The sequence below is a fragment of the Panthera onca genome, chromosome C2 (genome assembly GCF_046562875.1).
Source record: "Panthera onca isolate mPanOnc1 chromosome C2, mPanOnc1 haplotype 2, whole genome shotgun sequence".
Classification (NCBI taxonomy): Eukaryota; Metazoa; Chordata; class Mammalia; order Carnivora; family Felidae; genus Panthera; species Panthera onca.
In genome coordinates this window covers 80,860,717-80,875,227 of record NC_138347.1, presented here as the reverse complement: position 1 = coordinate 80,875,227, position 14,511 = coordinate 80,860,717, and the positions used below count along the sequence as shown (strand labels likewise).

General features: G+C 46.5%; 1 protein-coding gene across 3 annotated transcripts in view; it reads right to left on the bottom strand.

Moving 5' to 3' along the window:
- The window catches only part of RFC4 (replication factor C subunit 4), a 32,863-nt gene extending 18,895 nt beyond the window's left edge, over positions 1-13,968 (bottom strand). The window contains exons 1-2 of one of the 3 annotated variants that reach the window (XM_078453145.2): positions 12,915-13,968; positions 12,602-12,742 (exon numbers count right to left, since the gene is read on the bottom strand). Coding sequence is in view for 1 of the 3 variants with exons in the window: in XM_078453144.2 (XP_078309270.1) it covers positions 12,602-12,763 (162 nt within the window). In the remaining 2 variants the exon portion in view is untranslated. Of the gene's footprint in view, positions 1-12,601; positions 12,821-12,914 lie in introns of those variants that run through there. The other 2 variants (XM_078453146.2, XM_078453144.2) reach the window with 2 other exon arrangements.
- Between the last annotated feature and the right edge of the window lie 543 nt (positions 13,969-14,511).

The window sequence follows — 14,511 nt, the reverse complement described above, 5'->3', positions numbered from 1 at the left end:
TAGACGGATAAGGTTAACAGCAAATAAGCAAGAAAGCCAGAATCCACATCTAGGACTGTCTGACTCCAGAGTTAAGACTTATAATTAGTTACTGGGCAGGGTCAGGGCTGACACAGAGATGCCATTATCATAAGTAGAAAAGAGAGACCTGAATGATAGCATGCTTGGGCAACTGGTTTTAAAAAATGTGCCACATTCCTCTGGTATATTCAGCCCCTTAATGGAGTGAAAAACTTGGTGATTAGAGGCTGGGCCAGATTTCAACCTCACTTGCCTTCTTAGACAACCATTTCATTCCTGAACACAGCTATAGGTAGCATCCTAACCTAGGTATTTCATAATCTTTTTTTTTTTTTTAGACGGATTTTTTCAAGTTTATTTATTTATTTATTTTGAGAGAGAGCATGTTCAGGAGGGGCAGAGAGGGAGGGGGAGAGAGAGAATCCCAAGCAGGCTCTACACTGTCAGTGCAGAGCCCAACGTAGGGCTTGAACCCACCAACTGTGAAATCATGACCTGAGCCAAAACCGAGTCAGACGCTTAACTGACTGAGCCACCCAGGTGTCCCTAGCATTTCATAATTTTATGTGGCCACCATGCACTGTCTCTGTCACCGGAACAAGAAAAGTCTTTATATAATTACATACTACTTTGTTTGTAGTATACCTGGGTGTTCATGTGATTAAACCAGTTAATAAATTTATAATAGCTTTTGCTTTTTTAGCCATTCATTTACCATTATGGTATTATGTGGAGATGTGTGAAGTTTTTAATGTTAAAAGAGGGCTTTTTAAAAAATGTTGTTATGTTTGAGATAGACAGTGCAAACGGGGGAGGGCAGAGAGAGAGAGACACAGAATCCAAAGCAGGCTCCAGGTTCTAAGCTGTCAGCACACAGCCCAACGTGGGGCTCGAACTAATGAGCCATGAGATCATGACCTGAGCCAAAGTCGGAGGCTCAACCGACTGAGCCACTCAGGCTCCCCAAAAGAGGGCTTTTAAAAGTTGAGTACAACTCTACTTAGTGTGTTGCCTTTTGAAACAGACAAGGATTATGTTTTATGGGCCCTCTAGAAAAAGATGACTGGGGTAGAAAATAAAAGAAGATTGCTGTTAAGAATGAGAAGGATTAAATAGTGAATGACAGTGTCAATTTTGAAAACAGGAAATGTAGGTGTAGGGGGTGCTCTGGTGTGCTACCTTTTAGGGCTGAGACCCTCACTTCCCCAGCTGTTGGGACTGTCGAGAGCTGACAGCTCTCAGCTGAGTCCTTTCTAGAACTTGTGCTCAGCCACTGCGGCCAAAATCACATTTCCTTGGGGGTAGCCCACCTTCAAGGACTAGTCTAGGAGGAGGAGAGAAACTTAACCTCTTTGCCTTGGGGTGGCACAGCTCATGGACTGTCTCAGCTCCAGATCTCCCTTCCAAGTACTAACCAGGCCCGACCCTGCTTAGCTTCCGAGATCAGCTCCAGATCTCTATTGCACTTGCACCACAGTATTTTTGCCCAGTCCTGCTTCCCTGAGCCCTCTCAGGTATTTTCCCAAGAGTACCAACCAATAAAAAACCTCCATTCAGATCTCAGAATCTGTTTCCTGTAAATTCAACTTATGATGGCGCGTATAAGAAGTAGTCCTAGAAAAAGACTCTAAGATGTAATTTTGTAGTTGGGTCACTTGCCAGCCTGCTGGTAATGAGAACCCATCCTTGGTGATAATGGAGCACCGATAGCCCCTGGAATGCTATGGCAATTGTTAAAACTTTCACCGGTGGCAAACTGGAATGGGATGCCTTTGGAAACGAGTACACTGACAGATGCAATATCTTAGGGATTTTAGGAAATAGTAATTATATGAATTTTGGAATTGGATGGCCATTTGGGGGAAGGGAGGGCTTATTAATTAAAACAAGACAAAGGCTGAGGGTGATTCATTGCTAGTACCAGACCAGGTGTGAAAGCCAGAGGGTCTAATCGGCAACATATAAAGCGATCACATATCCTACAGCCAGAGGGCAAAAAATAAAATTAAAATCTGTGGCGGGGTATCTGGGTGGCTCACGTGGTTAAGGGGTTAAGTGTCTGAATCTTGATTTCAGCTCAGGCCATGATCTCATGATTTGTGAGGTGGAACCCTGAGTTGGGCTCTATACTTACAACGCAGAGCCTGCTGGGGATTCTCTCTCTCTGCCCCTCCCCCTCACTTGGGCTCTCTCTCTCACACACACACACACACACACACAAGTTCTGTGGGCCAGACCCCAAAACTAAATTATAGGAGTAGGAGTTCCAGAGGAGGTTAAGTTTTCAACTCCATCTAGTCTCCCACATCAAGGTCAAGGTCCTGATTGGGAAAAAATGGGATGCTGAGACTTGAAATGGGGTCATCTGGGTTGATGCATTTGAAAGTCTTAAATTTCCATATTCCCTTGAATGCTGTTGATAACAGAGGTAGCGCATTCTTCAGTTAAAGGCTGAAGCTTGATGACATAGAGGTTTCTGCCTTGTAACACAACACATATCTTCCCTTACCCCTCAATGGTCTACCCCACTCTTCACTCCTGACCACCAGAGCTATAGCCAGGATGAAGAATGCTGGGTCAGCTAATGGTAGAAAAGGACTACCTACTGAAAAAGCTGGCTGGATGGGTGACACAATCCAGCTGAGCAAGCAGGAGAGAATATATGGGGCTGCACTGGATGGAAAAGGGAGAAAAACCTGTGGCATAGTATTTAATAGCTAGGCAAAGAATCCAGGTGACAGCATTTGGTTGTCCCTTGGAAACTTGGAAAAAGCAATCACTCACACTAAGTAGGAATGCTGGCCTGCAGTGGCAAGCAGTGGGGGAAGAAGTCAAGACACTTGATTGGGATATACTATGGAAGGCCAAAAAGCGATTAGCCTCCTCTGTTCTCAGGATAAAGTGTTCTTCAAAGTGACAAGGGATGTGCTGATTGAGGGGGCTTCAGTATTGTTAAGAAGCTTGATGGTGGACTGTCCCCTGTAGGCCAAGATCACTGGTAGGAAATGTGGGGACAGAACAGGGTTTTCTGATAGCAATGGGGACAACAGAATTCCAAAATAGAAGCCAGATGGCAATACTTAACTCTCAAAAGCAAGTTATCATGAGTGACAATGTCAGAGGCAGAGAGGTCTGAGTCACAGAGAGCTGGGGAGGTGGTTAATACAGCATAGCATCCTGAGAGACGTGATAGATGAATAGCAGATGAGAGTACTGCTCAACCTATAGAACCAAAATAAATCCAACGTATGATCAGGAGGTGAACCACAGTCATGACCATCAAAAGTCTTGGTCACTTTCTCTGTTTTCCAACCTGACCAGTTTTCCAACCTAAATCCCACTTACTGACAGCAGCTCACAAAAGAGGACCCTGCAAACACGATGGCAACAATATAATGATTTCCTTAGCCCTTCTCCAAACCCATCTACTCATATACCTACCCTGAAAGAAATAGGAATACAAAGACTTTCAGGTCTACTGGATGCATGGTCTGAGTTGAGAGATCCAGGAACCCAAACCATCCTTGTAATTCCCCTGTTGGAGTAGGGTGCATAAGGGGTAGCGTAATAAATGGAGTTCTTACCCAGGTCTGGTTCATGGTAGGTCCACCCACTCCACACACTCATCTGCTGGTAATTTCCCTGGTTCCCCAAACAATGGAATGACCATGCTTAGGAATTGGCAGAACCCACACTGGCTCCTTGGACTGTGGTGTAAGGGCTATCATAGTGGAGAATGCCAAGTAGAACCCCAGGAAACAAGTGTATCCTTCCCAGCCAAGACAGTAAATCAAAACCCATACCATATGAAGGGATACGGCAAATACTAGTGCTACCCTTAAATACGTGAAGTAGGCAGGAATGGTCCTTATCATAGGCCTTTTCCATTCATGAGTATGTCCCCCACAAACACTGAATGTATCCTGGAGGATAACGGTGGGTTACCATAAACTCAACCAAGTAGTAGCCTCCCATTGCAGCTTTGAGCCAGATAGGGTATCTTTGCTAGATCAGATTTAAATGGCCTTGGATACATAGTAAACAGCCATCAATCTCATACATGTATTCTTTTCAATCCTCATTAAGAAGGATGATCAGAGGAGTTCACATTCACATGGCACAGGACATGGTATAAATTCACAGTGTTGCCTTTGATATATGTTAAGTCTGCCCTCTCGCATAATATAGCCTTAAGGACCTGGACCACCTGGACATTCTGCAAAGACCACATTCATCTATTAATGATCAGATGAGCAAGAAGTGGCCAATATACTGGAGGACTGGGTAAGACCTGTGCAAGCCAGAGGACAGAAAAAAAAGCTAAATGAAGATTCAGGGGGTCACCCCATGGGCGAAGTTCTTAGGGATCCAGCGGTTTGGTGCAAGCTGGGCCATATTCTCCCATCTCCATCAAATTAGGACAAATTAGTATCTCACATCTCATGCAACTAAAAAGAAAGCACAATGCCTGGCAGTCCTCTTGGTTTCTGGAGGCAGCATATTCCATATTTAGAAATAACTGCTCCCATTTACTCAGTGACAAGGAAACTTGCCAGCAGGAAAGGGTTTTGCAGCAGATCCAGGCTGAGGTGCAAGCATCCCTGCCGCCGGGGCAGTACAATCAGTGGGCTATAAGCCACATAGACCCTGTGGTGTCCGAATTATCTGTGGTGAGAAAATATGTCATGTGGAGAAGAACAGAATGACAACGTAAAGCCCCAGGGTCCTGATACAAGCCTGTGCCATCTGCAGCAGAGATCGTTTGGAAAAGAGATTCCCATGTGCTAGTGAGCCCTGGTATAGATTAAGCACCTAACCATGGGACATGAAATGACCAAGTATCCAGATTTATCTATCAGGAGCTGCATTCTGTCAAATTCACCTAGGTTGGGAGGAACCAGCAGCGTTCCATCACAAGCTGGAAGTGGTAAGTCTGGGAACAGCCATGTGCGGCACCAGACAATACAGGAAGCCTGCATGAGCAAGTGACCCAGGCTCCCATGTCACCTACCATTCTGTACCGGTGCCTCTCGGCTCACATTTCCGGCTGTGTATTAGTTTTCTATTGCTGCGTTAACAGTATTACCACAAACTTAGCAGCTTAAGACAATACATATTTATTATTTCACAGTTTTTGTGGGTCAACATTTGGGCCATGACTTACCTGGGTCCTATTATCAGGTTTTCACAAAGCTGCAATCAAGGCATTGTCTGGGGCTGTGATCATTACCTGAGCACCAACTGAGGAGAGATTCGCTTCCAGCCCCGTATGGTTATTGTCAGAGTCCTTGCAGACTGCCACACTCAGGGGTTTAGCTTCTAATTGGCTGTTACCTAGAGGCCCCCTTCAGCTCCCTGTCACATGTTCCTTCCCATGTGGCAGCTCATAACATGACCACTTGCTTCTTCACAGCAAACAAGGCACAGGGAGTGTCCTTGCAAGATGGGTGTTACAACCTTCTATAGTGTATTAAGTACACATGCTCATGTACTTCCCAACATCTTTGCCATATTCCCATTGATTAGAAGCAAGTCGCTGGACTTGCCTACACTGAAGGGAAGGGGATTACCCAAGACAGTGAACACCTGGAGGTCATCTTAGCATCAGCCCTCTACAGACTACCTGGAAGGCTCCTATTTCTAGCTGACAGAGGAGGGAAAAGGCTAAGCTTGGTTCATGGACAGGTCAGTTGGTATGTGGGTGCGAGAGAAAAATGGGCAGCTACTGTAGTGCATCCTCACTTAGGAGAACCTCAGGGACTGCAGTGAAAATCCCCTCCTCACGCTGGTATCAGGCAGTGCATCAAGGCATCTGCTTTGTGAAGGATGCACAGAGGCTTGTGGGTAGTGGTGAATAGCTTGGCCAGTTGGTCAGGGACTTGAAAAGAGAAAACATTGGAAGATTGGGGATGAAGGTGCGTGGGAAAGAGGCATGTGGTTAGTGGACCCAGAGCATGGAGTGGGCATGGAGTGTGAACATCTTCATAACCTACGTTAATGCCCAGCAGAAAGCATCTCCCATAGGACAGGCACGAATAACCAAACAGAATGACTCTTCCAGTTGTCCTCAGCCACCCTCTTCCCTCGGCTAGTCTAGTGTTGGCACAATAAAGTCATGAAAAGAGTAGCCACGGTGGCAGAGATGGCGGCCACAGGGGCTGTTCTAGCTACTGCACTGCTGAAAGTTCAAACTGCCACAGACAGGCCAGTGGTGGGCACTCCTCTCCCTTCGAGGCTCCATCTTTCAAGACGACTTCCCAACCTTCTTCCCACAAAGAAAGAAAACATCACTTGCTGCCACCAAAAAGAAGAAATTTCTACTCTTCGCATTGTCCTAAAAATCCTTACTTCTTAGAGTAATATTTCTCAGAGGCTATAGCTTCAGAATCACTTGAGGGGCTTGTCGCAAGCGCAGATTTCCACCCAACCTAGTGAGTCAGAATCTCTAATTTGGTGCCCAAGTATCCGTATTTGTAGAATATGGCCTTTGACTACACTTCAATATTCTAACTGGCCTTTGACTACACTTCAATATTCTAACTACATTATTCCAGTTATGGGAAGGGGAAAGAAAATATAAACTTAGGGGTGTCCAAAGTGAAACATATATGGAACTGATACAACTCAGCACCCAAAACACAAATAATCCAATAAAAAAAATGGGCAGAAGACATTAACAGACGTTTCTCCACAGAAGACATACAGATGGCCAATGGACATAGGAAAGGATGTCCAACATCACTCATCATTAGGGAAAAGTAAATCAAAACTACAATGAGAGATCACTTCACATCTGTCAGAATGGCTCAAATCAAAAACACAAGAAACAAGTGTTGGCAAGGACGTGGAGAGAAAGGAACCCTTGTGCACTGTTGGTGGGAATGCAAACTGGTGTGGCCACTATATAAAACAGGATGGAAGTTCCTCAAAAAATTAAAAATAGAAGGACCCCACAATCCAGTAATTGCACTGCTGGGTATTTGCCCCCCGAATGCAAAATCGCTAATTCAAAGCGATACGTGCATCCCTACATTTCTTGCAGCATTATTTACAAACAGCCAAACTATGGAAGCAGTCCAAGTGTCCATCAACAGATGAATGGATAAAGAAGAGGTGGTTTATGTGTATACAGTGGAATATTATTCAGCTATAAAAAAGAATGAAATCTAGGGGCATCTGGGTGGCTCAGTCAGTTAAGCATCCGACTTTGGCTCAGGTCACGATCAAGGTTCATGAGTTTGAGCCCCACATCAGGCTCTGTGCTGAAGGCTTGGAGCCTGGAGCCTGCTTCAGATTCTGTATCTCCCTCTCTCTCTGCCCTCCCCCACTCATGCTCTGTCTCTCTCTCTCAAAAATAAATAAACATTTTAAAAAAAAAAGAATGAAATCTTGCCATTTACAACAACATGGATAGAGCTAGAGAGTATAATGCTAAGTGAGGCAAGTCAGAAAAAGACAAATACCACATGATCTCACTCATATGTGGAATTTAAGAAATTAAACAAAGAAAAAAGAGAGAGAGAGACAACCAAGAAACAGATTCTTTAACAAACCTATGGTTTACCAGAGGGGAGGCTGGTGGGGGGATGGGTGAAATAGTTGATGGGGATTAAAGACTACAGTTATCATGATGAAAACAATAAATTAAAAATTTTTTAATTAAAAAAAGCACAAAGTGAAAAATCACTTTATCTCATCAGTAGGACAAACCCGTTATTCAGTTACCAACCCAGAAATACATTTATAGGGTGTCTGTGAGCCTGGCACTGTGCTCTAGGTTGTGATGGGGATTAAAAGCATAAAGTTTAGAGAAGGAAAAAGTCTACACACATAAAACATCAGAACCGAAAGACAGGTCCAGAGGTAGTCTGGCCCCTTCTTTTATAGTCTGGCAAACAAGGGGTCAGTTCCACCCAACTCTTTCGCAGCAGAGCCAGATGTCCTGAGTGTGGCTCACCAAACAGGGTCTGATGGAATGCCACTGAGAATGACGCCAACAGTGAGGGCTCTAGGAACTCAGAGGGGCCTCGGTGCACTGTGTGCGGGAGTGGGAGCTGGGCTGTGGGCTGGTCCCTGAGAGGACAGGAGACTCCTGGACAGAACGCAGACTCAGGGGCATCAGGCAATGGGGGAGGGAGAGGGAGGTTTCAGGATCAGGAATACCAGGATCTTATGTCTGCCTAGCACTTTACAAAGCTCTGACACATGCGACATTATCACCCCAGTCCATTCCTGTACCACTGTTACCCCCCCCCCGGGATTGCTGGGCATAACTTTGTACACTCTGGGCAAGGCATACAGGGACACCCAGTGACAAGGACACTGGCAGCCGCTGAGGGATGTGGAGACAGGGCCTCTGGAGACAGCCAGGAGGAAGGCGCCTTGGGCCCAGAGGGAGTTATGGACGCAGATGGGGCTTGGGTGGGGAAGTGCAGTGTAGCCTGATGGGTGTGACACGGCAGCATGACAAATCAAGGAAGGAGGCAGGCACTGTGGTTTGGGACAACTCTTCACTTGTGGCCTGACCACCTACGACTCAGGAGGTCTCAAGAAACTGGAGGAAAGCTTAGGCCCATCAAGGAAGGGCTATGGCAGCAGACAGCTTAGTAGGGGCAGCACGGTGTGCAGGATAGGAGGCAAAGAGCCGGTTCTGGCACAGTCTGAGCATGAGGCCAGGAAGTGAAGGCCACAGGCCCACTGCAGCAGCTGGGTAAATTGTGCCAGCTGCATGGGGAATGAAGAGTGGACCCAGGAACCTCTGAAAATCATTGAGCTACCTCTAAATGAGCAAGTTCAGTGGTGATTTGGAGCCCTGCTTGAAAGATTCATGGATGGAGTGGAAGGACACGAGAAGGAGGTGGGAGGTATCCTCAAATATTAGGCTGAGGACAAAGCATAAGAGACTCTTAAAAACTGAGAACTGAGGGTTGATGGGGGGTGGGAGGGAGGGGAGGGTGGGTGATGGGTATTGAGGAGGGCACCTTTTGGGATGAGCACTGGGTGTTGTATGGAAACCAATTTGACAATAAACTTCATATATTGAAAAAAAAATTAGGCTGAGGAGTTGGGCTTTTCTGCAGGTGCAGGCAGTGGGGAGCCACTGGAGGCCAAGACCTGGTGTTACTCTTGTAGCTGGGACAACACCTGAACGAGACGTGTGTTTCCCCACCAGCTTCTATAGTTTGGGCTCATTTCCATTCTCTTTTGGTGCACACGGGGAAGAATGGAGAATGGTGGGCTCATTGCCATTCCTTACTTCCGTAGGAACAGAGCTAGCTGGGTGGACCCAGAATCAAGGCACACAGGGAACATAGCATGGTAGGTGGATAAGTGGGAGAGGACGCCAGGGCCAAATGAGTCAGAACTACAGAAACATTTTCTGGATATATGAGAGGAAAAAAAAGATGACAACAAACATTTATATACACATAAATAGATACAGTGCTTTATGTGTGTGGTGGCCTTATTCCTTTAATACTTGCTTACTTAAATTTGTGTGTGTGTAAATTAAAATTGGCTTCATTCTGAGTGATTTTTTTTCTTTCAGCGTGAAACAAGCTTTGTCATGAAACATGCAAAAATTGCATGCTCGGGTAAATATTATTTTTTCTTTGAAAGAAATATTAACCATTTTGAGACTTCACACTGATTATTTTCTTAGCTTTTTAGTTTTTATATGAAAGATACCAGTTCTCTCTTGGTGCTTATTAGTAACTCTGATTCCTCTTGGTCTTAGATTGGTTTGGAAGGAAATACACACTTCAGAGATATACTAGTCTAAGTGTGCAAGTTTAAACTCTAGTTCACAGAGAAAAACTTTGCAAAAGGTCCTGATTCAGCCTGACAACCTAGACTAATCCTGAGACGACTCCTTTTTTGAGACCTAGGTGGCTAGTGGGGCAGATGAGGCAGAAATCAGCCCCGTGGTTAAACACCCACCAGGTAACAGCACCAGGCAGGTGGCATAGCAGTGTGGTTAAGCGAAAACATTTGAGGTCCCAGAGTTCCAGGCTCAAACTCAGCTCTGGACAAAGTTACTTACCCTCAATGTGGCTCAAGTTCTTAATGTTGTCTTTTATAACACAGAGGTGACACCTTACAGTCTCTCTGTGAGGAATGAATGAGATGGAACTCCTAGCCCAGTGCCTGGCTTGGGTACTTTCACTCATGTTACCACAACAGTACTATCCAATGTTCCTCCAAAGGAACAGGACAAATCCCCCTGGCTCAGGCCTTCAGGCAAGGAACAAGAAGCTTTTTTAAGGCAGCTCCAGCTCCCCAGTTAAAATAACTCTGTTTGTATGCCACAGAGTGTCCTAAAATGTTCACAAAGTTTATGTTTCTTTCGATTGGGATGAGAGCAAAATATGGAAGGAACAAAACAAAAATAGAGTTTGGCCATTTAAAATCGGTGCAGAAAGAGCTGCCAGGGCATTGGCAGGATCCAGAGTGGTTCCGATCCGCCATCTAGTGGACAAGAAGGGAAAGGAGAAATTTAGAGCAAAATAATTGAACCGAGGATTTTGTCAATGTCTGTACTTAACCAAAAAAGTGTTTTCTGATTAGTATAAACTCTGTACTGAATTTTCTTATTAATAGATGAACTTAACTTTTTTTAAAGTAAAACAACTCAGTATTTTATTTTATTTTATTTATTTTATTTTTTATTATTATTTTTTAAAGTTTTTTAATGTTTATTTATTTTTGAGACAGAGAGAGACAGAGCATGAATGGGGGAGGGGCAGAGAGAGAGGGAGACACAGAATCGGAAGCAGGCCCCAGGCTCTGAGCCATCAGCCCAGAGCCTGACGCGGGGCTCGAACTCACAAACCGTGAGATCGTGACCTGAGCTGAAGTCGGACGCTCAACCGACTGAGCCACCCAGGCGCCCCCAACTCAGTATTTTAAACATTAAACACTAAAACTAAGTTCGCTAAAGCATTTTTATTTACAAACTAAGTTGTGAAGACTGTGGGAGAATGATCTTGAGTTCCTACCACCATGATTTTTTTCTGGTCCATCTTTCCCATTTATATTATCCATTTCTATACAGTACTCTTTGCATTTATTTTGTCACACAGACTAGGAGTAGCTAGAGCCTGTGAGGGTTGTCTTCCCCCCAATACTGACTGAAGTCAGTGGGGAAATAAGTCATTCCATTAATTTTTCAAGAATGTACAGCAACTTAAAGTGCTGATATAGCCAAGCTGAACATCTGTTAAAGTCTACATGCTTAAATTAGTCTTTTGCTAATTTATGCATGCACATATTTCCTCTGGTTTTATTTCTAAGGTCATTTCCTTATGTGTCTATGAGGATTTCCATTTTTATCTAGGATGAAGACATTGGCAGCCAAAATGCCCCAAAACGATAGTGACAGAGCATACCTGAGGTGGCGTTTCTTTACTCTTGTCACTACTAACAATAATAACAGCAGGTGCTGGGGCGCTTGGGTGGCTCAGTTAAGCGCCCTACTCATGGTTGTGAGTTTGAGCCCTGAGTCAGGCTCTGCACTGACAGCTGCAGAGCCTGCTTGGGATTCTCTGTCTTCCTCTTTCTCTGCCCCTCCCCCACTCGCTCTTTCTCTCTCTCTCAAGACGAACATTTAAAAAATAATAATAGCAGGTGCTATTTGAGCTTCCATGATGTACCAGACATGTGTATGTTCCTGATGTACATAGTGCTAATCCTCTAACTCTCCAAAATGGGTATTATCTTCAGTTTACATGACAAACTGATACTTGTGACCCACTGGGCAAATCTTGACTGTGCTATATAATCACTGACTGGCTGACCCTCCAAGGCATTTTCCTCCCCTGGAAATTGGAAAGCTTTGACTACGGCCTGTTTTCTAAGACTGTGCCTCCCTCTGCTGGGAGGTGTGGGGCTTCCAAAGTGAAAAAGATTTTGTCCTTGCCACCAAGTAGGCCGGGGTCTCATGGAAAAGGATGCCCTAAGGGCACGCACAGAGTGGGGTGGTAGTGTATCTTAGAACAGATGCCCTGGAAGGGACATGATGGCAGGCACCTGTGTGACCTCCCACAAAACACCTTTTTGCACTCTGTCCTTGCCTTCTTTCTCTGTTCTACCTTTCCCATGCCCCTACCATTCTCCTTCTGCTTATTCTTTTCTTTCTTCCTCTGCCATGCCCTATAATGGTGCTTTTCTAACTGTGGGTTTTAATCCATTAGTAGGTAAAAATATCCGTTCAGTGGGTGTAGACCAGCCTTAAAAAAAAATGAAATTACACAATTCAAACTATTAAAGGGCATCACTCATGCTGAAGTTAATGTGCTTTTTCATTTAAATTTAATTATTCATTTTTTAATTTTAATGCCAGTGTAGTCGACATACAGTGCTTTATTACTTTAAGGTGTACAATATAGTGATCCAACAGTTCCATACATTATTCAGTGCTCATCAAGACAAGCATACTCCTAATCTGAGGGTAATGTCTGATGTAAAACTTGTTTTAATAGGTGTATCTGTGTTTGTGAATACGCTGTCAAGATGTAAACTTTGTATCTTAAGACATTAGGAAAACACTGCCCTAGACTAGAGTGGGGACCCCATCCCTTACCTGTGGAATTGCCAGCAAGAAGGCCACATGGACAGTCCCCAGCAGGGAGGTGCTACCCGGGTCCTGAAGCGCTGGGAAAATCCTTTCTCCTTCCAGGCTCCGGCAGATCCTTCCTGGAGGCAGGGAATGGCCCAGGTGGCCCTGAAATAATGCAGTCAACATGTGGCCAAGTGTGTGAGAGATCTTCCGGTGCCAGTCTGAGCGTCCCTTCCCCCCCCCCCCCCCCCCCCCCCCCCACGGCCCAGGGCCCCCAGGAGGGAGAGGAAAGCAGGCACCAGTGCCTGGTCATCATTTTACCCCAGGTACCACTTACCTGTGGAGCGGCTGGAACTGGCTGGTCTCCCAGTTCCTGCGTTGTCTTCCAGCCCTGCCAGCCCCAGGCCCTGGGTGCTCCATGGCTGCCGAAGGCCTCAGAGCCCGGCCTCACCCCCGACCTCCCAGAGGGTGGCTCTGGGGTCCCTGGCCACTACCCCTAACCAACTCCCCCAACCCCCCATCACCGCCAGCCCGGCTTTGTCTGGGGCACTGAGGCCACGGCCCCTGGAGACGCAGCCCTTTCGTTCACAGGCGGCAGTGACAACATTTGGGTGTGAAAGAGGAAAGAACAAAGAGCGAATCTGTTAGCCGTTGCTCCTCTGACTTTCTTCTTGGAATTTTAGGCCAACAAACACAACTAAGGAGAGCGCTGCGGTGCCCGCTGCCTTGCTCGGCCCTGCGGGGGACGCGACTAGTTTCCGGGCGAAAGCAGAGCAGGCGAGGGAAGGATGCCTGCGCACCCCCTCCCCCGAGAACTGACACTGGTTCTAGAACACCGCGGCTCCCCCGCTCGGCCGGGCCTCCCCACGCCGCCTCCATTCCGGGCCCGGCCTGCTGCGGACGCCGAGGGCCCGGCCCACCCTCCAGCGGGAAAGCAGCCAAGGGGCCGCCTCGGACCCTGCGGATCTGCCACTGGGGGTGGGGGTGGGGTGAGATAGGACCGCCTTCCAGAAGCCTGAGGAAGGGCCCACGGCCTGCCCGCGGAGGCCACCCTCCCGGCGAGGGCCGCTGAGAACCTGGGAGCTGCTTCACACGCGTCAGCGTTAGCCCTGGGGACTCGGCTCAGACGGCCGCGAACCTCGGGGCTGCTCCACACGCGCCTGCGCGAACGCCTGGACTCCGTGCAGACACCTGCGAACCTCAGGACGGCTCCCCACGCGCCTGCGCGAGCGCCGGGACTCCGTGTAGTAGCCTTCGGGATGTTCAGGCGCCAGCGCGAGCGCCGGGACTCCGCGCAGACGCCCGCGAACCTCGGTGCTGATTCACACGCGCCTGCGCGGGCGCCGGGACTCGCTGCAGACGTCCGCGAATCTCGGGGCTGCTCCACACGCGCGCTTGCGCGAGCGCGGGACTCGGTACTGACGCCGGCGGGGCCCGGCAGGAATCCGAGCCGGCTTCGTGCACCCGCGTGTGCGCGGGGTCTCTACTGGAGTCCGTGCCAGTGTCTGGTGCTGCGCTGGTCCCTGATCGCCGAGGCCGTTTACTTTCAGGGAGGGTTCGGTCCATGTTGACTTACGTGTAGACAGAGATTCACGTGTAGACTTTTTAGTTTTATAATTAATTTTAGAGTTATTTGCTTCTTCGTTTTAGCAGGTATTGTAATTTTCATTTATGTTGAGCTAGTTTTCCAGTTATTTAATTTTGTAGTTTTCAGTTTGTTTTCGAAGCGTGTTTCCAGTTACTTATCTTCAGGTATTTTTGAATTAGCTTTTAGAATTATTTACTTAATATTTAGTTTTAGACTCAGTGTTTAGTTCTTCATAGTTTCTCTTTTCAGTTATTGTAATTGTGAGCTTTTTTAGTTTTTTCAGTGTGACTTTTTTTGGTAGTTTTTAGCTCTATATTTTTACATTTATTTAGCTTTTGAATTAGTT